Consider the following 26,763-nt stretch of genomic DNA (forward strand, 5'->3'; position numbering starts at 1 on the left):
AGGGCCTGTACTGTGCTGTACTTTTCTATGTTCTATGTATGATTTGTTAACTGTTCTGCCCACTTGCCCTGTCACTTTCAATGATCTGTGCATATATGCACCCAGATTCTCTCTTCTCCTGCACCACTTTTACTATTGTCCCTAATTTTATATTGCCTTTCACTATTATTCTGACCTAGTGCTTCAACTTACACTTCTATGCATTGAACCTCAACTGCCTCCTAACTGCCCACTCCACCATCCTTCCAATGTTCTTTTAGAGTTCCACACCGTCCTCTTCGCATAACACAGTTCTTCCAAGTTTGGCCTTATCTGCAAACTTTGAAATTGTCCCCTGCACACTAAGATCCAAATCATTGATATATATATCAGGAAAAGGAAAGGTCGCAATACCAACTCCTTGGTAATTCCACAACAAACCTTCCTCCAGCCTGAAGAACATCCATTGACTACTATCCTCTGTTTCTTATCACTCAGCCAATTTTTGTCAACAGAGCAATTGTCCCTTTTATGTCATGACTTGTAACTTTCCTCAAGACTGTACTGTATCAAATGTTGTCTAAAATTGCATGTGCACACATCAATAGCATTAACCTCATCCAGCCTTACTGTGACAATGAACAGTACAGCACAGGAACAGACCCTTCAGCCCACTAAACGTGCACTGGGACATGATGCCTTTCTAAGTTTAAAAATCTTGTCTCTCTATGTGGTCCGAATTCCTCTGTTCCCTGCCTATTCATGTATTTTGTCAAGATTCCTCTCGAACATTGCTATTGTATTTGCTTCTGCCACCTCCACTGACAGCGTATTCCAGGCACTTATCACCCTCTGTATAAAAAAAACTTGCCCCTTATACCTCCTTTAAACTTTCCCCCATTACCTTATACCTACAGTCCCCTCGTAATTTACATTTCTACCCTGGCCAAAAGACTCCAATTGCCTGTGCCACTTATGAAGTTATAAATCTCTATCAGGAGCCTGAATAGGAGCTAAGAATGGCAAGTTTCTTTCTCTAAAATAGATAGTGGTTATATGGCTTTTAATTCCAGATTTTTATTGGTTTCAAGCTTCACTAGCAGCTATGGTGGGATTCAAACCCACATCAGCAGAGCGCTAGCAGCTGGATTACTAATCCAGTGATTTACTAAATTCTGATTTCAGGACCATATCTCCCTCCCTACATAACTCATTGGTACTGGCATGGACCATGATCTTTAGCTGCTCACCTGCTTCCAGAAGAATATCCTGTAGCCACTGTGTGATGTCCTGGACCCTGGCACTAGGGAAGTAATGTGTCACTGTGGAATCTCATTGGCAATCACTGAAATGCCTTTCTGTTCTACAACTAATGAATTCCTTAATACTATTACCCCTCCAGTTTCTTCCTCTTCTACTGTATAGTCCAAAAGGGAAGCTGATTTGTGAACAGGATCCCAGAGAATGCCTGCACAAACTACCAAGTTATCTTGGCCTTTTCTGATGAAGGGTCTAGGCCCGAAACCTCAACTTTTGTTTGTTATCTCAGATTCTCCAGGAGCTACAGTTCCCATTATCTCTGATACAAGTTCTCTTGGTCTGTCTGGCACTTGCTGCCTCCAGTCACTAATGCTGCGATGTAACCACCTCTCTAAATGTGCCATCTACTTAACCATCAGCCTCACAGGTGTGCCACAGTGTCTACAGGTGAAGATCATGCTCCAAAATCTGGAGCTCAAGTTTCTGCGACTGGAAGCACTTACTCCAAATGTGGTCATCTAGGGCACTGGGCAAATCTATAACTTTCCACAACTTTTCCTGAAGAAGGGTCTAGGCCTGAAATGTCAGCTTTCCTGCTCCTCTGATGCTGCTTGGCCTGCTGTGTTCATCCAGCTCTGCACCTTGTCAATCCAACTTTCCAAATATGACAGGTCACGTATTTCACATGACTTTCAAATAACTAAAAAGTGAGTGCAGCTTCCCACAACCAATATATGCATCGTCCACAGATTCCACAGGACCACAGAATAAATATGTGGACTGGGATTATGTGAACCACTTTAACATACAATTGCCTGGAATTGCTACATGCAAAAACCACCATTCCAAGTCTCTGACAGAAAGTGGGAGGACATACTTCATTGGGCACCCACAAAAGAGCTCAGCTGTTTTTCTTTTTTAATGACTCATTAAACAATGACCCAACTAAACAATAAAAAGGTGAAGGAAGGGTAGGAAAAGAGGTAGGGAGCTAAATTAAAATGGAATAGGAGGGGAGCATAATGAGGGGAAGGGGGCGGGGTGCAGGACCCAGCTCTTGATATTTTTACAGCACTCACTGCTGCCAGACCTGCTGAGCTATTCCAACAACTTTGTTCTTATTCCTGATTTACAGCATCCACAGTTCTTTTGGTTTTTCTTGATATTTTTACTTCAGGCTAGATAGGGACACTACTACTGCATCACAAGAACGTCAGAGAACCTGGCTGTTACCTATTTTCACAAGAATGTAAGGTATGCAGGATAGTTTGATCTTAGGATAATAGGTGGGTGCAACATCGTGGGCTGAAGGCCCCATACTGTTGTATATTCTACTTGTTACTTATTATCGTCTTCTCTCCCACCTGTCCACTCCACTATCTACCTGCAATATTTTTGACTCTAAGTAGTATTATTTATTGTATTCACCACGATGCGTCAGCAGATCAGCACATCAGTTGGTCAATGTGCCCCGGAACTGAGCTGTTTTTTGTTTTTATGAACTGCCACCAATGCACCCATGTGGTGAATTAAAATAACAAATTACATGCACTTTCCACCAGCGGCAAAGCAACAATAACAAAAGGGAAGGGTAGGTAAAGAGAAAGAGGATTGATTTAAAATGGAGTTGCAGGAAAATAACGTAATTCAAACCCCCTGTTGCCCACCTCCCTCTACAGAACCTAGCTCATTTTCTCTTGTTTAAGAAATTGAAAGAATCCAGCTCATTTTAAAAAGAAAACATTTTACTATTTATTGTCAGTTTATGTGCACAACTGTTTTTTAAATCCTTGCTAGATACAGCATTACATGAATTCTGTGCCCAATAGCTTGAACAGGCAGGCTTGTTACTATTGAAGCTATCTTTGAGCACAGGTCACCTTACCCCAAAGAACATGAGCCTTGTTTAGTTGGCCACCAGGAGTCAGTGTTGTTCTTTGCTTTGTAGTTGTAAGCATATCTCGTGCCCAAGGAAAATTCAGTTTCATTGCAGCAATAAACACCGCAAATTTCAGGAGGGCACTGTGTGGTCTCTGGTTTCAAAGGCCTAATTTACAGTCTTTAAGCACAGTTTAGCACCACAGTCTTCCAGGTACTGTGAAAGTGCTTGGGGCAGCTAGATTATCCATGCTGATGCAAAGATGGAGAACAGCAGAAGCCAAGTCTTTTTAGAAGCTTTTAACAAGTTACAATCACTGCCCACCAAGGGCAGAAGAACCCAGCTTTATTTTAATCTGGAAGTGTTATCACACATAATCAAATGGCTTTTTTCACACCACCAAATTGCCTGTAGTAATTTTCATCTATTGTCCATGACCCTTATATCACCTGTGTTTCCAATTAATCAAATATGCACAATAGCAATATGCGGTAATAGCAATACAGACCATGAAAGGAAAAGGAGGGGTAGAGAGAAGGGGAGGAGGCCAAAACCCAACTTTTTAAAAACATCTATTTTCTATTCAACCTGTTAGAGAAGTTATTAGCTACCTCTGGAGTGGATAGGACTTGAAGTGGATGGGACTTGAACTGAGGCCTTGTGGCTCAGAGCTGGAAACACAACTGCTATGCCACAAGAATCACAAAGCCCAATTCTTTTTTCTCACATATTTATCCAAAAATGCTATCATCCCAACCAAACAGGTTTTCCCACCACGAAATCATCTGTGACAAATTTTCTCATATTAACCACTACCGGTGAATCAACCGTGTTTTCCAAATGATTGATTTTACATGTAAAGCTCACTAAGGGCAACACATCAAAGGTGAGGGAGGGGTAGAGAGAGGGAGGGGGAGAGGGGGCTAAATAAAATGGGTGAAAGGAAAAAGAATTCAGCTCTTCCTTTTTTTAAACTCTTTTCTTCATAAAGCCAGAAGTGCTCTTACCATAAGGCCATAAGATATAGGAGCAAAATTAGGCCATCGAGCCTGCTCCACCATTCAGTTGTGGCTGATATGTTTCTCAACCCCATCCTCTTGCCTTCTCCCATAACCCTTGATAACCCTTGATTCTCTTATTTATCAAGAACCTATCTGTTACAGCTCTAAGAATTTGTTCTCTTCAGCCTTAGGTGGCAGTGAATTCCACAGATTCACCACCCTCTGGCTGAAGAAATCATCTCAGTTCTAACTGTTTGTCCCTTCAAACTGTGGTTGTGCCCTTGGCCCTAGTCTCTCTTACGAGTGGAAATATCTTTGCCATATCCAATCAATGCAGTCTCCTCAGTATTCTGTAAGCTTCAGTGAGATTCCACCCCCCCCCCCCGTCGGCCCCCAATCCTCTCTAACCTCATCAAGCACAGATTTAGGCTCCTCATATGACAAGCCCTTCTTTCCCAGGATCATTCTTGTGAAGTCCTCTGGACCTCCTCCAGGGCCAGAACATCTTTTCATAGACACAGGGCCCAAAACTGCTCATGATATTTGAAATGCAGTATGACCAGAATCTTATACAGCCTCAGCAGTAAACCTCTGCTGTTGTGTTCCAGACCTCTTGAAATGAATGCTAACATTGCATTTGTCTTCCTGACCGTCACTTAACCTGATGTTAACCTTGGGAGAATCTTGAACTAGTACTCCCAAATCCTTCTGTGCTTCAGATTTCTCAAGCTTTTTCCCATTTAGAAAATTGTCTATGCTTCTATTTTTCCGACAAAATGTATAATCTCTTAACTTCCCACATTGTATTCCATTTGCCATTTCCTTGCCCACTTTCCTAGCCTGTCCAAGTCCTTCAGCAGACTTCTTGCTTCCTCAATACTACCTATCCCTTCATCTTTCTTTGTGTCATTTGCAAATTTAGCAACAGTGCTCTCTGCTCCTTCATTTGAATCATGAATGTATCATGTGAATAATTCCAATGCTGACCCCTGTGAAATTCCACTAGTCACTGGCTGCCACCTTGAAAAACAAACCCTTTATCTCTATTCCCTGTCTTTGTCAATCAACTAATCCTCTATCTATGTCAGAAAATAGAGCAAGTCCACTATCTCTCCCTTGTTTAATTTCCTTGCTGCTCCTTAAAGGATTCTAAGAGATTTGTAAAACATGACCTCTCTTGATGAAGCCAAGCTGACTTAGCCCTATTTTATGCACTTCCAAGTACTCCACAATCTCATCGTTAATAATAGACCTTAAAATCTTACCAAGAGGTCAGGCTAACTGGCTTGTAATTTCCTGTCTTCTGCCTCTGACCCTTCCTGAACATTAGCCTCTGATTCCTCTGCGACTCCCTGATTCCAGTGATCCTGAAAGATCGCCAACAATGCCTCCGTAATCTCCTCAACTATCTCTTTCAGAATGCTGGGATGTAGTCCATCCAGTCCTGGTGATTTTTTTTTTCCAACTTTAAACATTTTAACTTGCACAGCATTTTCTCCTTAGTAATTGTCATTACACTTACCTCTGTCTCCTGACTGTCTTGAAGTTGTTTTCCACTGTGAAAAGTGCTGCACGGTATCTATTCGATTCCTCCACCATTTCATTCCTCCCCATTCTTTCTTATCCAGCCTCAATATTCCAGTGGTAAGACATCCACTCTTGCTTCTCTCTTACTTTACATGTACTTAAAAATCTTCCTTTGTATTACAAACTAGCTTACTTTCATATTTCAACTTCTAATCCTTATTTTTTAAGTCACTTTTTTCACTGCTAGGCCTCCTTTCCAACCAACTTTGGCCAGCTCCACCCTTATTTCACTTTACCTTTTACTTTATTTAAGAATTGTCATGTGTATTTGTTATAAAGGCAGTGAAAAGTGTTTTATAATGTTGCCGCTGTCTGGCACCTACTTAAAACACAGAAATTAGCCAGACATAAAGTTTAAAGATTGAAAAATAAAGAAACAAAAGTACAACATTACAGTGTGGTACCTGTCCATTTCAAGCCCACCGACTCCCACAGCTACCTGGAATACACCTTCTCCCACCCACCATCCTGCAAAAATTCCATCCCCATTCCCAATTCCTTTGCCTCTGCCGCGTCTGCTCCCAGGATGAGGCAACTCACCCCCTCCCCACCCCCCGCAGTGGTCGAGAACACCCTCGACCGTGTCTCCTGCATTTCCCACACCTCACCCCTCACACCCCGCCCTCACAATAACTGCCCAAAGAGAATCCCCCTCGTCCTCACATACCAGCCCATCAACCTCCAGATACAACGTATCATCCTCCAACACTTCTGCCATCTACAATCCGACCACACCACCAAAGACATTTTTCCCACTCCACCCTTGTCTGCCTTCCGGAGAGACCACTTTCTCCACGACTCCCTTGTCCGCTCCACACTCCCCTCCCACCCCACCACACCCGGCACTTGCCCCTGAAACTGCAGGAAGTGCTACACCTGCCCCCACACCTCCTCCCTCACCCCCATCCCAGGCCCCAAAATGACTTCCCACATCAAGCAGATGTTCACCTGCACATCTGCCAATGTGGTGCACTGCATCTCTGTACCCGTTGTGGCTTCCTCTACATTGGGGAAACCAAGCGGAGGCTTGGGGACTGCTTTGCAGAACACGTCCGCTCGGTTCGTAGTAAACAACTGCACCTCCCAGTCGTGAACCATTTCAATTCCCCCTCCCATTCCTCATATTCCGCTTGGGAACCCTGCAGCCCAATGGCATCAATGTGGATTTCACCAGCTTCAAAATCTCCCCTCCCCCTACTGCATCCCAAAACCTGCCCAGCTCGCCCCCGCCTCCCTAACCTGTTCTTACTCTCACCTATCCCCTCCTCCCACCTCAAGCTGCACCTCCATTTCCTACCTACTAAACTCATCCTGCCCCCTTGACCCGTCCGTCCTCCCCAAACTGCCCTATCCCCTCCCTACCTCCCCACCCATACTCTCCTCTGCACCTATCTTCTCCTCTCTCTATCTTCAGTCCGCCTCCCCGTCTCTCCCTATTTATTTCAGAATCCTCTCCCCATCCCCCCCTTTCTGATGAAGGGTCTAGGCCCGAAACATCACCTTTTGTGCCCCTGAGATGCTGCTTGTCCTGCTGTGGTCATCCACCTCCACACGTTGTTATCTATACAACATTACAGTCCTTCTTAAGTGCTTAGCCTTGAGTCTGGATCCAGGCTCATCCAACTTGAAGCTGAGACCAACATCAGCATGAAGTAGTTGGCCAGCCTTGTATCCCTTCACTGCGCCACCGCCACAGAACTATGCCACCAATCTTTGGCGCCATCTTGCCTGTACCAATGATGACGCCACCATGAAACCGCATTATGCCCATCTCTAATTGTAACACTGTTAAATCTGATTCCAGCTTCTATCTCAAACTGCAACGTGAATTCGATTATATTGTTTCACTGTACCCTTGGAGTTCCCTTTCTACTTCCAGTGAGATGGTGGTGGAGCAGAATATTCCAGCTGGAGATCATCTGCCATGCCCTTCCTTTATTTCACCCTCTTTCCCTCCTTTCTTCTGTGTTCATCTTTTCTGTCTTCTTGAACTCTTGGCCTTGGACACCCTTTCCCAGCTTCCAAAGTGGGGTCAGCAGTCAGTGGCCCATAGTGGGAACGGAAGGGACCAGCAGCCTGAATCATGGACACAAACAACCAGTGGCCTGAAGTGGGGACACCAATGACCAGTGGCCCAGAGCGGCTAGGTCAGGATCTAGTGGCCCGAAGTGGGGATGTCAACAACCAGTAGCCGGATGTGAAACAGACGTAGTGGCCTGGTATGGACCGTGGCAGCAGTGGCCACAGCAATCCAATGCAGAGCATGGCAGCAGCCTGCTCTCAGACTATGTGGAGGCCTCCTGTGCTGGTCTACTGCAGAGAGGCCTTGAAGAGACACTGTAATTTGAGTACATGTAACAATAAGCCTAATTCATTCAATTCATTTGTTCCTTCACCTTAAATTTCTTAATCAAATTGCATGTCACAAAATCTAGAATTATGTACCATGATTGGCCCAGGCCAATCAAAAAACCGTATTTTAGACATGCCTCAAAATCTTTTCCTTGTTATCTGCTATCAACATGACTTTCCCAGGTCACCCACATTTCAATGTCTCTCATGATTATTGCAATACTGCCTTTCTTACATGCCTTTTCTGTCTCATGTATTTTCTGCCCCACATCCTGAATACTGCTAGGAGGCTGTACATAACACCCATCAGGATCTTTTTTGCCATTATGGTTCTTCAACCTAACCCATACAGATTCTACTCCTTCCAATTCTATGTAATTTCTTGCTATTGTTTAAATTCATTTCTTACTAACAAGTGACGTGCCCTCTCTGCCCATATTCCTATCCTTTCGATTAGACAGGTTGGAAAGGGACTAAATATCCAACCACTCTGATGCACACAGCATCTTACCTGCCAATTTCAATCTGCCATGCAATCTCATATACCTTGTTTCACATACTGTGCACATTTAAGTACAATACCCTCTTCCTGCATTAAGAACAAAGAACAAAGAAAATTACAGCACAGGAACAGGCCCTTCAGCCCTCCAAGCCTGCACCGATCGAGATCCTCTGTCTAACCTGTCATATATTTTCTAAGGGTCTGTATCCCTTTGCTCCCTGCCCATATGTACATCTGTCCAGATACATCTTAAATGACACTATTGTGTCTGCGTCTACCACCTCCGCTGGCAACGCATTCCGGGCACCCACTACCCTCTGCGTAAAGAACTTGCCGCACATATCTCCCATAAACTTTCTGCCTCTCACTTTGAACTCATGACGCCTAGTAATTGAGACCCCAATCTGGGAAAAAGCTTTTTGCTACCCATCTTGTCTATACCCCTCATGATTTTGTAGACCTCAATCAGGCTCCCCCTCAATCTCCGTCTTTCTAAAGAAAATAACCCTAACCTACTCAACCTTTCTTCATAGCTAGCACCCTCCAGACCAGGCAACATCCTGGTGAACCTCCTCTGCACCCTCTCCAAAGCATCCACATCCTTTTGGCAATGTGGCGACCAGAACTGTATGCAGTACTCTAAATGTGGCCGAACCAAAGTCCTATACAACTGCAGCATGACCTGCCAACTCTTGTACTCAATACCCTGCCTGATGAATGAAATCATGCCATATGCCTTCTTGCCCACTCTATTTACCTGCGTTGCCACCTTCAGGGAACAATGGACCTGAACACCCAGATCTCTCTGAACATCAATTTTCCCCAGGACTTTTCCATTTACTGTATAGTTCACTCTTGAATTAGATCTTCCAAAATGCATCACCTCGCATTTGCCCGGATTGAACGCCATCTGCCATTTATCTGCCCAACTCTCCAATCGATCTATATCCTGCTGTAATCTCTGACAGTCCCCTTCACTTTCTGCTACTCCACCAATCTTGGTGTCATCTGCAAACCTACTAATCAGGCCACCTATACCTTCCTCCAAATCATTTACGTATATCACAAACAACACTGTTCCCAGCACAGATCCCTGTGGAACACCACTGATCACAGGTCCCCAATTTGAGAAACTGCTTTCTACTACTACTCTCTGTCTCCTGTTGCCTAGCCAGGTTTTTATCCATCTAGCTAGCACACCCTGGACCCCATGTGACTTCACTTTCTCCATCAGCATGCCATGGGGAACCTTATCAAATGCCTTACTGAAGTCCATATGTATGACATCTACAGCCTTTCCCTCATCAATCAACTTTGTCACATCCTCAAAGAATTCTATTAAGTTGGTAAGACATGACTGTCCCTACACAAAACCATGTTGTTTATCACTGATAAGCCAATTTTCTTCCAAATGGGAATAGATCCTACCCCACAGTATCTTCTCCAGCAGCTTCCCTACCACTCATGTCAGGCTCACCGGTCAATAATTACCTGGATTATTCCTGCTACCCTTCTTAAACAAGGGGACAACATTAGCAATTCTCCAGTCCTCACCCGTGTTTCAGGATGCTGCAAAGATATCTGTTAAGGCCCCAGCTATTTCCTCTTTCGCTTCCCACATCAGCCTGGGATAAATCCCATCTGGACCTGGGGATTTGTCCACCTTTAATGCCTTTTAGGATACCCAACACTTCCTCCCTCCTTATGCCACCTTGACCTAGAATAATCAAACATCTATCCCTAACCTCAACACCTGTCATGTCCCTCTCCTTGGTGCATACCGATGCAACATACTCATTAAGAATGTCACCCATTTTCTCTGACTCGATGCATAACTTTCCTTCTTTGTCCTTAAGTGGGCCAATCCTTTCTCTAGTTACCCTCTTGCTCTTTATCTGTGAATAAAAGGCTTTGGGTTTTTCCTTAACCATGTTTGCTAAAGATATCTCATGTCCCCTTTTAGCCGTCTTAATTCCTTGTTTCAAATTTGCCCTATATTCCCAATATTCTTCCAATGCTTTGTCTGTCTTCAGTCGCCTAGATCTTATGTATACTTCCTTTTTCCTCTTAGCTAGTCTCACCCTATTGGAACTACAAAACTGCCCCCATTTTGTAGTTGACCCCTTACCTGCTGTGCCAGAGGTTAGATTCCCAACTCTTCCGATAGTCTCTGTCCTGTTACTTGTTCTGGAAGCTTTAGTAACCTGTTCTGAGACCTCTGCATACCTTTACCCCAACCCACCCCCAATTCCCTTTAACTAATTTTGGGCAGTACGGTGGCTCTGTGGTTAACATGGCTACCTCACAGCGCCAGGAACCCAGGTGCAATTCCACCCTGTGTGGATTTTGCACATTCTCTCTTTGTCTTTGTGGGTTTCCTCCGAGTGCTCCAGTTTCCTCCCACTGTCCAAAGATGTGTAAGTTAGATGGGTTGGCCATGCTGAATTGCCCCCTAGTGTTCAGAGATGAGAAGCTGAGGTGGGGTTTAGGGGGTTTGGTCTGGGTGGGATGCTCCAAGAGTCAGTGTGGACTTGTTGGGCCGAAGGGCCTGTTTCCACACTGTAGGGGCTCTATGATTCTAATTTCGATTCATTGTGACCACCCTCTTTTGCCTGTCCACCAGGATCCTGCTCCCTGATCAGTTCAGGTAGAGCCCATCCTAATGGGCTTCCTTCCTTCCATCCCAATGCTTCCTTCCTGTCTGAGTATTGATGCCAGTGCCCCACAAAATGGAGCCCCTGTTCTTGCACCACTCCTTTACAACGTGTTTACTTGCTCCAGAGATTATAACCCCTGAGGTCAAGTTTTTAGTGCCTAAATCCTGACATTTCTCTGACAGGATCTCTTGCATAACCTTGTCTATTCCTGGGTCCCAACATAGACCATGTTCGAGATGTCCGTTACTTGGCATGAGGCTGTCAGTCCACCATGCGAACTCTCAATTCTGTTCACAAAGAATGGTACATTTAGATTAGATTCCCTACAGTGTGGAAACAGGCCCTTTGGCCCAACAAGTCTACACTGCCCCTTGAAGCATCCCACCCAGACCCATCCCTCTATAACCCACACACCCCTGAACACTACAGGCAATTTAGTATGGCCAATCCATCTAGCCTGCACGTCTTTGGACTGTGGGAGGAAACCGGAGCACTCGGAGGAAACCCACACAGACACCGGGAGAACGTTCAAATTCCACACAGATAGTCACCCGAGGCTGGAATCGAACCTGGGTCCCTGGCGCTGTGAGGCTTGCTATGGACATGGTTAGTAGGGTCCACAGCTCCCACATCATGTAGGCAGAGCACATCACCTGACCTTGCATCTCCAATTTTTTTTTTCATTTTCATGTTTAAATTTCTTACGAATCTTTAGTTTGTAACCTGTAAAATATTTCTCCAATTTATCTTTAATCTGAACATTAAAATTTAGAATAAGTATTCAAATTAACAGGTACTTACCAGCAAGTGAAATCACAACTTTTCATGTGATGCCACTTGGTTTTATTTTCATTGTTGTTGGTTGTAGAGTCGTTCCCCAATGGCTCCTCTTTCTGTCTTGTGGCTTCCAGGTAGGTGTCCAGGCCTCGATTTTTATTTCTAGCTTAGTTCCTGTCCTTGCCTGTTGGCCTGTCTTTCCCCTTATGCCTTGGATATTAAAAAGGAGAACTACTCTCTAATGAGAGAAAGAAGGGATTGAGCACCTCCTTCCACTTCCACCTAATTGTCTGTTTCACAAAACTCCAGTTATACTCCAATGCAATAAAACAGCATTACAGTGCATACACACAATTGAATGTATTCCACTCCACGCCCAAAAATACTGCCACTAATGGGTGGATTTTCATCTATTACCCACCACCAATAAATCACCCGTGGTATATGAACTGCTGTTCCTATGATGCTGCTTGGCCTGCTGTGTTCATCCAACTCTACCCCTTGTTATCTCTGATTCTCCAGCATCTGCAGTTCCTATTATCTCTCTCCACCTGTGGTATCTTTTCACTTTTTTCATATCTAGAAACATATTAGACATAACTGACCTCTTTCTTTTTACTGCTCACCAAATCACTCGGCATTTTTTTTCAACCGTCAACCAGTTATGTGCAAAGCCAATTAAGGACAACACACATCACCAAAGGTAGGAGTAGGAGGGGACCAGCTCTTGTATTTATTGTCTGACTGACAGATTTCAGAAGCCAGTTAAGAGTTAACTGCATTTCTGAGAGGTCCCATGAAGGCCAGACCTTCTCTAAAGGACATTAGTAAACCTGAAAAGAAGCCAAGTTCTTTTTTTCCCATAAAGGGACCAGCTCCTTTTCTTCTTTTAATATCCAGAAATACTCTTACACACAGTTGAATGGTTTGTTTCCATCACCAAATTAAAGTGACTTTTTTTGATCTTTATCTATTAACCAGTAAATCACCCATGTAGCCAGTTGAAGGGTCAAGCTTTTGTTTCTGTCTTTTGCTGAATGTATTCTTGCACACAGCCAAACAACTTCCTCATCACCAAATCATTGCTACCTTTTTTTTGTTTATAAATGTTAACTGCCACCAGTAAATCATCCATGTAGCCAATTGAATCTTTTGTTTTTTTTTATATATCCAAACGTAATATCACACACAACTGAACAAGGGACCAGCTGTTCCTTTCCCCACTTCTGTGTTTTTTCTGTCTTTTTTTCTATATCTGGAAGTGTGATCACACACAACTGAATAGAATTCAGCTATTTGTATCCAGCATTGCTCTTACACACATTTCCCACTTTCCCACCACAAAATTGCTGTAATTTTTATTTGTTTTTAACTATCAACCACTCATGCAGCCAAATTTGAAGTTCATAACAAAGCCTGTTATAGGCAATGCAAACCATGAAAAGTGAGGGGGAGGTGGGGAAGAGGGAAGGGACTAAATGAAAATGGCGTTGGATGAGGAAATAAAGCCCTCTATCCCTTCTGTTGCCCACTTGTCTCTAAAGGTATCAAAATAGGCATCACATGCTCGCTCTCCATGGACTTCAAGCAGTCAGCAGAGATGAACCCCTCCACAGCCGGCTGCCTGGACCTGTTCATAGCCAGCCTGGTCAGGTCCAGGAGCAGACCTTCAAGTTGGTCTACTGAGCTGCCCACACCCCTGCACACTGAATGCTCAAAGATAAGGAGCATTGGGCTTAAGTGCAACTAAAAACGGAACAGAAGATGTTTCAAATAACTAAAAAGGCAGTGTAATTGCCCATAAGCAAGGGGCCAGCTCATAAATACAGACTCCTATAAATATCAGTTGTTTTCAATCAACCACAGAATTGTTTTTTCTTGAAACTTCAGCTCTTGTGACACACTGTTAGTGAGTTTTGAGAAGATTTGTAGCTCAGGTTGAGGTTCTGGATATAAGCTTGCTCGCTGAGCTGGAAGGTTCGTTTTCAGATGTTTCGTCACTATTCTAGGTAACATCATCAGTGAGCCTCCGGTGAAGCACTGGTGTTATGTCCCGCTTTCTATTTATGTGTATATATTATATACATAAAGAGAAAGTGGAACATAACACCAACGCTTCACCGGAGGCTCACTGATGATGTTACCCAGAATAGTGACGAAACGTCTGAAAACGAACCTTGCAGCTCAGCGAGCAAACTTACATCCACAGTGTTAATGTCTGAGGGTGGACTAGCAGCAGACACTTTCAGGTAAACATGTTTTAGAACAAGTAGATGAATTCAAGGAGGAAATATGGAGAGTACAAGGCCAACATGTTTCAATAAAGAAAAAGGGTAGGACCATCAAATCCTGTGGATCCTGGATTTTAAGGGATATGCAGTACTGGGTTAAGAGAAAAAGGGATGCTTAGGGCAGATACTGTGGGCTCAAAAGAACAGATGTCCTAGAGGAAAAAGACAAAACTGGTCCACAGGTACAAGTTCTAAATTGGCGCAAGGTGAATTTTGATGGAGCTTTCAGGGGTAGATTGGAGTAGTTTGTTTGCAGGCAAAGGGACCTCTGGTAAGCGGGAAGCTTTTAATTGTGTGATAGCTAGAGTTCAAGATCTTTATGTTCCCTGCCAGTAAATAGGGGATACGGGAGTTTACTGAAGAAGGAAATCAGGAGGGTGAAAAGGAGACATGAGATAGCTTTGGCTAAGAATATTAGAGTGAATCCAAAGAATTTCTTTAAGTATGTTAAAGGAAAAAGAATAACTAGAGAGACTATACGACCCCTCAAGACCCAATTTGGACATGTGTGTGGACACACGAGAGATTGGTGAGGTCCTCAATAAATACTTCTCCTCTATGTTTACAGTGGAGAAATGCTTGAGGACTTAGTAACTTGGGGAAGTTAGTGGTGATATCTTAGGGACAGTCCCGAACACAGTACAGGAAGTGTTGGAAGTATTAGAATGTACGAAGGTGGATAAATCTCCTGGTCCTGGCCAGACATATCAAAAAAAATTGCAGGAGGCTAGGAAACAAATTCCGGGAGCCCTGGCTGATATTTTTGCATCATCGTTAGCCACAGGTGAAGTCCGAGAAGACTGGAGGGTAGCAAATGTTCTGCCCTTGTTCAAGAAGGGCTGCAAAGAAAAACCTGGTAATTATAGACTAGCAAGCTCAAAATCTGTGGTAGAAAAATTACTTGAGAAGATTCTGAAGGATAAGATATAAATGTATTTGGAAAGACAGGGTATGATTAGAAGTAGTCAGCATGGCTTTGTGCGTGGGAGATCATGCCTCACAAATTTGTTAGTTTTTTTGATAAATTGACTAGGAAGGTTGATGAGGGCAGGGCGGTAAACATAATCTATTTTGATTTTACTATGGCCTTTCATAAGATTCCACATGGTAGCCTGCTCTGGAAGGCTAGGTCACATGGAATCCAGGGAGAGCTGGCAAATTGGATACACAGTGATAATGGGAACTGCAGATGCTGGAGAATCCAAGATAACAAAGTGTGAAGCTGGATGAACACAGCAGGCCAAGCAGCATCTCAGGAGCACAAAAACTGATGTTTCAGGCTGAGACCCCTAACCCTAACCCTATCGCAGCTCTGATGAAGGGTCGAGGCCCGAAACATCAGCTTTTGGGCTCAAGAGATGCTGCTTGGCCTGCTGTGTTCATTCAGCTTCACACTTTGTTAAATTGGATACACAATTGGCTTGAGGGTAGGAAGCAGAGAGTAACACTGGAAGGATGCTTGTCTGCCTGGAGGCCTGTGACTAGTGGTGTGCCTCAGGGGTCAGTGCTGGGCGTATTGTTGTTTAGAACATAGAAGAGTACAGGCCCTTTGGCCCACGATGTTGTGCTGAACTTTTACACTAATTCTATGGTCCTGACCTCCACCCCGACTTATACTATCATCCATATGCCTATCTAATAGCCACTTAAATGCCCCTAATGAGGCCACTCCACTACTGTTTCCGGCAATGCATTCCTCGACCCAACCACTCTCTGAGTAAAGAACCTATCTCTGACATCTCCCCTATATCAGTTTTTGTCCAATGTGTGCAGGACGGTTTCCTGACACAGTATGTCAAAGGGCCGACAAGAGGGGAGGCCACACTGGATCTGGTACTTGCTAATGAACCAGACCAGGTGTTTGATTTAGTGGTAGTTGAGCACTTTGGAGAGAGTGACCATAATTCGGTTATGTTTAGTTTAGCGATGGAAAGGGATAGGAACATGCCACAGGGCAAGAGTTATAGATGGGGGAAGGGCAATTATAATGCGTTTAGGCAAGACTTAGGAGGCATAGAATTGGAAAGCAAAATGCAGGGGATAGGGACAATTGAAATGTGGAGCTGGTTTAAGAAACAGATATTGCGTGTCCTTGATAAGTATGTCCCTGTCAGGCAGGGAGGAAGTGATAAGGTAAGGGAACTGTGGTTTACTAGAGAAATTGTTTCTCTTGTTAAGCGGAAGAGGGAGGCTTATGTGACGTTGAGACGAGATGGTTCAGATGAGGCGATGGAGAGTTACAGATTAGCTAGGAATGATTTAAAGAGAGACTTAAGAAGAGCAAGGAGAAGACATGAGCAGACATTAGCATGTAGAATAAAGGAGAACCCGAAAGCTTTCTATAGGTACGTGAGGAATAATGACTAGGGTAGGAATAGGGCCAGTCAAAGACAGAAGTGAGAAGTTGTGTGTGGACCCTGTAGAGATCGGCGAGGTGCTAGACGAATATTTCTCATCTGTTTTCACTCAGGAACAGGAAAATATTGTAGAGAAGACTGAGTTATGGACTGCTCATAGTATTCATAACAAAGTAGATGAATTAACAGCACAAATCATCTTGAATGATTATGATGTGGTAGGCATCACAGAGTCATGGTTGCAGGGAGTTCAGGACTGGCAGTTAAACATCCAAGGATTTACAACATATCGAAAAGACAGGGAAGTGGGCAGAGGTGGCGGGGTTGCCTTGTTAGTTAAGAATGAAATTAAATCTATGGCACTGAATGACAAAAGATCAGAGAGTGTGGAGCCTGTGTGGGTGGAATTGAGGAACTACAAAGGCAAAAAAACCATAATGGGAGTTACGTACAGACCTCCTAACAGTGATCAGGACCAGGGGCACAAGATGCACCGGGAAATAGATAGGGCATGTCAGAAAGGCAAGGTCACAGTGATCATGGGAGACTTCAACATGCAGGTGGCCTGGGCGAATAATGTTGCTGGTGGATCCAAAGAAAGGGAATTCATGGAATGTTTACAGGATGGCTTTTTGGAACAGCTTGTGATGGAGCCCACAAGGGAGCAGACTATTCTGGACTTAGTGCTATGTAATAAGCCTGACTTTATAAAAGACCTTAAAGTAAGGGAACATTTAGGATGCAGCGATCATAATATGGTAGAGTTCAGTCTGCAGTTTGAAAGAGAGAAGGCAAAATCGGCTGTAATGGTGTTACAGTTAAATAAAGGTAATTACAGGGGCATGAGAGAGGAACTGACAAAAATTGACTGGAAGCGGAGCCTAGCGGGGAAGACAGTAGATTAACAATGGCAGGAGTTTCTGGGTGTAATTGAGCACACAGTACAGAGGTTCATCCCAAAGAAATGAAAGATTATCCGGGGTGGGATTAGACAGTCATGGCTGACAAAGGAAGTCAGGAAATGTATCAAAGAAAAAGAGACAGCCTATAAAGTGGCCAAGAGCACTGGGAAATCAGAAGATTGGGAAGGCTTCAAAAACAAACAGAGGGTAACGAAGAGAAAAATAAGGAAGGAGAGGATCAAATATGAAGGTAGGCTAGCCAGTAATATTAGAAATGATAGTAAAAGCTTCTTTCAATACATAAACAATCGAGAGGCAAAAGTAGACATTGGGCCGCTCCAAACTGATGGTGGAAGGCTAGTGATGGGCGATACGGAAATAGCTGAAGAACTGAATAAGTACTTTGTGTCAGTCTTCACAGTGGAAGACATGAGTAGTGTGCCAACAATTAGGGAGAGTCGGGGGCAGAGTTGAGTAAGATAGGCATTGCAAAAGAGAAAATGCCAGTAAAGCTAAAAGGTCTAAAAATTGATTAGTCTCCCAGCCCCAATGGGCTATATCCTTGGGTTCTGAGGGAGGTGGCTGAGGAAATAGTGGAGGCTTTGGTTCAAAAGTCACTGGACTCTGGGAAAGTCCCAGATGATTGGAAAATTGCTAACGTCACCCCCTTGTTTAAGAAAGGATCAAGGCAAAAGATGGAAAATTATAGGCTGATTAGCCTAACCTCAGTTGTTGGTAAAATTCTGGAATCCATTGTTAAGGATGAGATTTCTAAGTTCTTGGAGGTGCAGGGTCGGATTAGAACAAGTCAGCATGGATTTAGTAAGGGGAGATCGTGCCTGACAAACCTGTTAGAATTCTTTGAAGAGGTAACAAGTAGGTTAGACCAGGGAAATCCAGTGGATATTATCTATCTAGACTTCCAAAAGGCCTTTGATTCGGTGCCTCATGGGAGGCTGCTGAGTAAGGTGAGGGCCCATGGTGTTCGAGGTGAGCTACTGTCTTGGATTAAGGATTGGCTGTCTGACAGAAGGCAGAGAGTTTGGATAAAAGGCTCTTTTTCGGAATGGCAATCAGTGACAAGTCGTGTCCTGCAGAGTTCAGTGTTGGAGCCACAGCTGTTTACCTTATATATTACTGATCTGGATGAAGGGACTGGGGGCATTCTGGTGAAGTCTGCCAATGATATGAAGATAGGTGGACAGGCAGGTAGTACTGAGGAGGTGGGGAGGCTGCAGAAAGATTTAGACAGTTTGGGAGAGTGGTGCAGGAAATGGCTGATGAAATTCAATGTGAGCAAATGCGAGGTCTTGCACTTTGGAAAAATGAATACAGGCATGGACTATTTTCTAAAAGTTGCTAGGTTGATAGTGCTGTTAAGAAGGCATCTGGTGTGTTAGGTGTTATTGGTAGAGGGATTGAGTTCCGGAGCTGTCATGTCATGCTGCAACTGTACAAAACGCTAGTGTGGCCTCACTTGGAATATTGCGTACAGTTCTGAACGCCCCATTACAGGATGGATGTGGAAGCATAGGAAAAGGTGAAGAGGAGATTTACCAGGATGTTGCCTGGTCTCAAGCGAAGGTCTTATGAGGAAAGGCTGAGGGACTTCGGTCTGTTTTCATTGGAGAGAAGAAGGCTAAGAGGGGATTTAATAGAGACATACAAGATGATCAGAGAATTAGATAGGGTGGACAGTGAGAGTCTTTTTCCTAGGATGATGACATTGGCTTGTACGAGGGGGCATAGCTGCAAATTAAGGGGTGATAGATTTAAGACAGATGTCAGAGGTAGGTTCTTTACTCGGAGAGTGGTAAGGGCGTGGAATGCCCTGCCTGCCAATGTAGTTAACTCAGCCACATTAGGAGCTTTTAAACAATCCTTGGATACGCATATGGATGACGATGATATCGTGTACGGGATGGGCTTAGATTAGTTCACAGGTTGGCGCAACATCGATGGCCGAAGGGCCTGGTCTGCGCTGTATTGTTCTATATTCTATCTTCTGTCTCCGTCCACTCACTTGAAATCTATTACCCCTCGTAATCGCTACTTCCACCCTCGAAAGAAAGCCTCTGGCTATCCACTCTATCTATACCTCTGATCATTTTGTACACTACTATCAAGACACCTCTTATCCTTCATCGTTCTAAAGAAAAAAGCCCTGGTTCTCTCAGCCTTTTCTCATAAGACCTTTCCTCCATTCCAGGCAACATCCTGGGAAACCTCCTCTGTACCTTTTCCAACACTTGCACATCTTTCCTGTAATGAGGCTACCAGAACTGGACACAATACTCCAGATGTGGCTGAACTGGGCTTTTGTACAACTGGAGCATATTATTAACAGCTCTTGAACTCAATCCCTCTATTAATGAAAGCTAACACACCATACGCCTTCTTAACAACTCTATCCACCTGGGTAGCAGCTCTCAGGGAACTGTGGACATGAACCCCAAGATCCCTCTGCTCCTCCACACTGTCAAGAATCTTACCATTAATCCTGTATTCTGCTTTCAAGTATTTCATTCCAAAATGAATCGCCTTACACTTTTCAGGATTGAACTCCATCTGCTACTTCTCAGCCCAGCTCTGCGTCCAATCAATGTCCCTTTGTAACCTAGAACAGCCCTCCGCACTATCCACAACTTGACCCACCTTCGTATCGTCTGCGAACTTACTAATCCACCCTTCCACTCCTACGTCCAAATCATTTACAAAAATCACAAATAGAAGAGGACCCAGAACAGATCCTTGTAGTACATCACTCGTAACTGAGCACCATGTTGAATATTTTCTGTCCACTACCATGCTTTGTCTTCTAAGGGCCAGCCAATTCTGAATCCAATCTGCCACATTTTCCCCTATCCCATGCCTCCTTACTTTCTGTGTGAGCCTACCATGGGGAACCTTATCAAACACCTTACTCAAATCCATGTAGACTACATCCACTGCTCTACCTACATCCACATGTTTGGTCACCTCTTCAAAGAATTCACAAAGGTTTGTGAGGCATGAACTACCCCTCACAAATCCATGTTGACTATCACAAATCGATCTGTGCCTTTCCAAGTGATCATAAATCCCATTTCGCAGAACCCTTTCCAATAATTTGCCCACTACTGACATAAGACTAACTGGCCTCTAATTTCAGGGGTTATCCTTATTCTTTTTTTTGAACAATGTTTGCCTCTTTCCAGTCATCCGGAACTATGCCCGTGGACAGTGAGGACAAAAAGATCATCACCAAAGGCCCTGTGATCTCTTCCCTCGCTTCCCTTAGAATCCTTGGATAATTCCCATCAGGCCCGGGAGACTTATCTATCTTCAACTTCCTCAGAATTCCTAGCACATCTTCTTTACAAACGTCAACGTCCTCTACAACTAGGTCCCCCTTAGTTGTGAATACTGAAGAAAAGCCTGTTTAGGCTCTGTGCACAAATTCCCTTTACAATCCTTGATCAACCCTACCCTTTCTCTGGTCATTCTGGCCTATCTTTCCCGAGAACTCAGGCCTACTTGTCCTGGCCAATCTTCTTTACACTCTTCCTGATTTTCCTAAATCAGGATGACCAAAACTGTACACAACACTCCAAGTGAGGCCTGACCAATGACTTATACAACTGTAATATAACATCCCACCTCCTATACTCAGTTCCTTGACCAATGAAGACCAACATCCTAAATGACCTTCATGACCAAGTCCACCTATGATGCCACTTTTAACAAGCTATGTACTTGTACTCCTCGGATCCTCTGTTCCACGACACTCCTTAAGAATTTCCCATTTACAGTATAAGTCCTACTTTGGTTTGACTTTCGAAAGCACAACACCTCACACTTATCTGTACCGAATTGCGTTTGCCAATCCTTAGCCCACTTCCCCATCTGATCAAGATCCCTCTGTCATATTTGATAACCTTCTTCGCTATCAATGATACCTCCTAATTTTTTGTCATTGTCAAACTTACTAATCATACCATATAAACTCACATCCAGAACATTTATGTAAATAACAAATTACAAAGAATAACAAATAAATTTGAAGAGAATACGAATCGTAGATGGTATAAACTGGAGAAAGGTACAGGTCCAGGCTATTTGTTGGGGGTGTGGGGGAGAGGGTTGCAGTGGACAAATGGTTTTTTGGAGTAATAGAAAAATTTAGAGTAAGTTTGTCAGGTGGGTTAAGGAAATTGAGAGATGTGGCAGAGCCACTTGATCAGATAGCCTCAGTTACAGTGATAGACAATTCAGTAGAGGAGGCATGTTTAGGCAGTTTACTGTAGAAAGAAGATGCTAGAGCTTATTCTTATAATATTGAATAATCCTGGAATAGTTAATAGGTTTGACAGAGGAGACTAGGACCTGAACATGTTTTATATTGTCCAGGTAGATCTGACTTTGAATGCATGGCATTGAGTGGAAAAAAGCTTTTGAATATCTGTCTTGAAAAGACAGTGTTTGCATGTTGACAAATTAGATAGCCAGCATATATATTTAATTCAAATGATTTAACAAATATGAACTGCAGTGAAGCTACTTTGGTAATCTCCATCAGAATATACTTTTCAGTGACAACATTTGGAAATGCAAAGGCAAAACAATTAAAACTGACATGGTCACCTAATGAATACCAAATTGTTCCAAGAAAATGCAATTATTTAATTTTCATTCTGATTGTGAGTTGATTGTTTGTTTTCAGTTGTCCTCATTTTGACTTTGAGTTCATTCCTGTTAAACAAATTTAAGTTGTAAACGCATTTAAACACAAACTGACCTGCAGGCATTCCTCATTCTAATGCGTCTCTCACCTTTACATTGAATTTTTTTCTCATTATAACTATTCAAAGCCACAATTGTCTAAATTCCTATGCTTGGCCTTTTATAACCATCAAAGAGATCCAATACAATAGAATTACAGCCGAAGACTCACCATGTTTATTGGCACTTCCCACTTGCTCACACTCTGAACTCTGGTCTTGTGTTCTTTGTATAATAGGTTGTCCGCCTGGATCATTTAAACCAAACCAAGGAGAAGAACCCTGTTTGAGCTGTCCAATCAATAGTAGAACTACATCTGAAGGTGCCACAAACTGTATTTGCAGGAATAAATACTATCGGGCAGACAACGACCCATCAGATATGCCATGCACAAGTAAGTTTACCATCAACAATGTTCCTGCTTGTAGTCTTGGCACTTAGTGATGCAAACAAGGGCAGATATAGTGCTGAAGATAGGATCACCTGGGGATCTTGATATGCATGTGTACCAGCCCCTGAAGGTATCAGGGGAGGGAGATAAAGTAGTTAAGAAGGCATACAGTATACTTACCTTTGTTAGTCAATGGCACAGAGTTTAAGCAGGGAGATTACATTTGAACTCTATAAAACATTGGTTGGGCAAAAGTTAGAGTATTGTGGGCAACTCTGCAATTATAGGAGGGATGTGATAGCACTGGAGAGGATGCAAAGGAGATTTACCAGGATGTTTCCTGGGCCGGAGTTTCAGATTGGAAGAGAGATTGGGTAGACTGGAGTTCTTTTATTTAGAAAAGAGGATACTGAGAGAGGACACCATTGACATGTATAAAAGTGCGGGGCATGAACAGGTTAGACATCAGAGAAGATTTCCTCTTGACGAAGGTATCACTGAACAGGGGTATAGATTTAGGGTAGGGGCAGGTGTTTTAGAGAAGATGTGAAGAAAAACTTTTCTCACCAGATGGTGATGGAAATCTTGAACTGACTGCCTGAAAGGGTGGTAGAGGCAGAAACCCTCATAACACTTACAGAATATTTTGTGTGTTTATGAAATCAAGACATAGAAGGCTGACACATATGCGAGAAAACTGGATTAGAATAGTTAGGTAGTTGTTTTTGGTGCAAATGCAATGGGTCGAAGGGCTTTTTTTTTGTGCTGTAGACTTTTGACTCTAGAAGGACAAATTCAGCTCTATTTTTCTGGAAGCCACAACAACAGCAACTTGCATTTTTACTTGTTACATAATAAAATACACAAGCTCCTCGTTTTGTTATTAGTAATTGGTATCTTCCTTTTTTGTTTCCTGAGCATCTTTCAGATGAGCTATTAAACCGTCTGTACTTACAAGTAGATAGGAAAATATCCAATGGCTTTATTTTCAATATCAAGAGAACTATCCTCCATGCCCTGGCCGAGATTTATCCCTAAAACCAAATAACATTGACGTCAATACCATATTGCTGTTTTCTGGGAGCTTTATGGTTTGGTTCATGAATTTCGTCAAGTCATGCAATCATTACAACAGTGATAACATTTGAAAAGTTCATTATCTGTAACCTACATTGAGCTATCCACAGGTCATCAATGATTCAATATTAATTTCTGTCTTTCTTGCTTTCATAGTGCAAACTCTCCAGTAGAACTCAAACAAACTTTATGCATATAAAAAAGCATGGGATGGCATGGTGGCACAGTGGTCAGCACTGCTGCTTTACAGCACCAGAGACCTGGGTTCAAATCCACCATTGACTGTGTGGAGTTTGCATGTTCTCCTCATTGTCTGTGTGACTTTCCTCCAGGTGCTCTGGTTTCCTCCCATAGCCCAAAGATGCGCAGGTTTTTGGATTGGCCAAGGGAACTGCCGGATTAGAGGGATAGTGGAAGGGGATGTGGTGAGTCTGAGTGGGATGCTCTTCAGAAAGTCAGTGTGGACTTGTTGGACCAAATGGCCTGCTTCCACAAGGTAGAGTTTCTATGATTCTATGAAGCACTTGTACTGGAAATGCAGTAGGACATGAATCTCCCATCACTTACATTGCTTCACCCAGTTTGCCATTGAGACTGCCTTCATCCTTGCTCCTTTGACCAACTTTCCATTTCACTCATGGCCATTTCTCCATTTGCCTACCTGTCTCTCGATTTGAGAGGTGTTCAAAATCAGTAAGAGCTTAGAGCAAGGAAGAAATTGTGGAAATTGATTTAAGGATCAAGAACCCCAGTAAAGGATACTGAATAAAAAAGTAATGTGGACGATGTAATGACAAAATAGGAAGAAATGATATATTTTTTAGACAGTGAGTGACTAAGATCTGAAATTGTATTGCTATGAATGTGGGGTGGGCAGATAAATAGTATTTTTCCAAAAGATTTGGATCATTATCTGAGGAGAAAATACTTACAGCTCAGTATACAGGGCATGGGACCAGGATCATGTGAATGACCTTTGTCGAGAGCTAGTGTAGACATGATGGGCTAAATGGCCTCTTTCTCTGCTTTAACCATTGTATAATTTTGCATTTCGAAGGTTCTTGAGTAGATTTGTAGCTCGGGTTTTGGATGCTGTGGTTGGTTGGCTCGCCGAGCTGGCTCTTTAGTTCGCAGACATTTCATTACCCTGCTGGGTAACATCATCAGTGCAGGCTCCAACGAAGCGCTGTTGTATTTTCCCACCTGGCATTTAAACTGTCCGATCCATTGGATTTGATTACCTCAGTTCCAGTTTTCCTTCTCAGTGATGTATATATAGAGTCTTGTTCTATGTGTTTGTTGATGAACTTCTTGGTGGAGAACCAGGCCCCTGGGAATTTCCATGCTTGTCTCTATTTGGCCTGTCCTAGGATTCTGGTGTTGTCCCAATTGAACTGGTGGTTCTCCTTATCCCTGTGAATGGAGATGAGTGAGTATCGGTTGTGTCTTTTTGTTACTCGTCGGTGTTCGTGTGCTTTTGTGGCCAGTTTTCCTGTCTGTCCAATGCAATGTTTGTCACAGTCCTTGCATGGAATTTTGTATATAGAACATAGAACAGCACAGCACATATCTACCTCCATTCACTTTAAAACTATGCCCCCTCGTAATAGCTATTTCCACCCAAGGAAAAAGTCTCTGGCTGTCCACTCTATCTGTACTTCTGATCATTTTGTACACCTCTATCAAGTCACCTTTCATCCTTCATCATTCTAAAGAGTAAAGCCCTAGCTCTCTCAACATTTCCTCGTAAGACCTTCCCCTCCATTCCAGGCAACATCATGGGAAATCTCCTCTGTACTTTTTCCAACGCTTCCACATCTTTCCTGTAATGAGGTGACCAGAACTGGACACAATACTCCAGATGTGGCCGAACCGGGCTTTTGTATAGCTGGAGCATAACTTCACGGCTCTTGAACTCAATCCCTCTATTAACAAAAGCTAACACACCATATGCCTTCTTAACCACTCTATCCACCGGGGTGTTGGCTTTCAGGAATTGTATACATGAACCCCAAGATCCCTGTGCTCCTCCACACTGCCAAGAATCTTTCCGTTAACCCTGTATTCTACTTTCAAATTTATCCTTCCAAAATAAATCGCCTCATACTTTTCAGGATTAAACTCCATCTGCCACATCTCAGCCCAGCTCTGCATCCTGTTTATGTCCCTTTGTAACCTAGAACAGCTCTCCACACTATCTGCAACTCGACCCACCTTCGTATCATCTGCGAACTTACTAATCCACTCTTCCACACCTACATCCAAATCATTTACAAAAGTCACAAATAGAAGAGGACCCAGAACCTATCCTTGTGGTATACCATTCGTAACTGAACACCATGTTGAATATTGCCCGTCCACTACCACTACGTTGGTTCTGTCCATGGTGGGTAACGAGTCTTTGGTTCGAGTTAGCAGTAGGCGTAGGGTTGGCATGTGTTTGTGTGCTACTCTGATGCCCAGTGGTCATAGGAGTCTTGTAGTCAGTTCTGATATGTTCTTGATGTATGGTAGTGTGACGAGTGTGTCAGGTTTGATGACAAAAGTGTTGTCCACATGTCGAATCCATAGTTTGGATCCAACCCAAAACCCAATACAAATCCAATGCAAACTATGGATCTAACACTTTTGTGATCTTCAAACGGACCAATAGAGGAGGCACACTAACGCATAAACAACACTCACCAGCAACAAATTCACCAGAGAAGCGGAAAAGAACGAACAGCTCCCGTTTCTGGACATCTTGTTAGAATGCAGGGCCAGTGGAGAATTCCTGATGAAGGTACACAGTAAAGCCACATACACTGACCAAGTAGTGAATTTCAGCAGTAACCACGCCAAACACCCACAAACAAAGTTGTGTGAACACACTGTTTAAATGAGCGACTACACACGTAGCAACCCGGAACTATGCCAGAAAGAAGAGTATCTCCACCAAGTATTTAAGGACGACAGATATGCGAATAATTGGATCTGACAGTGCCTATCAG

General features: G+C 43.3%; 1 protein-coding gene across 2 annotated transcripts in view; it reads left to right on the forward strand.

The window, feature by feature from the left end:
• Positions 1 to 26,763, forward strand: part of LOC125466639 (ephrin type-B receptor 2) — a 761,045-nt gene that overhangs the window by 584,875 nt on the left and 149,407 nt on the right. For both annotated transcript variants that reach the window (XM_048561431.2, XM_048561432.2), the window contains exon 4: positions 22,544 to 22,699. In XM_048561431.2, coding sequence (XP_048417388.1) covers positions 22,544 to 22,699 — 156 coding nt within the window. The remainder of the gene's footprint in view (positions 1 to 22,543; positions 22,700 to 26,763) is intronic.

The sequence above is a fragment of the Stegostoma tigrinum genome, chromosome 28 (assembly GCF_030684315.1).
Source record: "Stegostoma tigrinum isolate sSteTig4 chromosome 28, sSteTig4.hap1, whole genome shotgun sequence".
In the NCBI taxonomy this organism is placed as follows: Eukaryota; Metazoa; Chordata; class Chondrichthyes; order Orectolobiformes; family Stegostomatidae; genus Stegostoma; species Stegostoma tigrinum.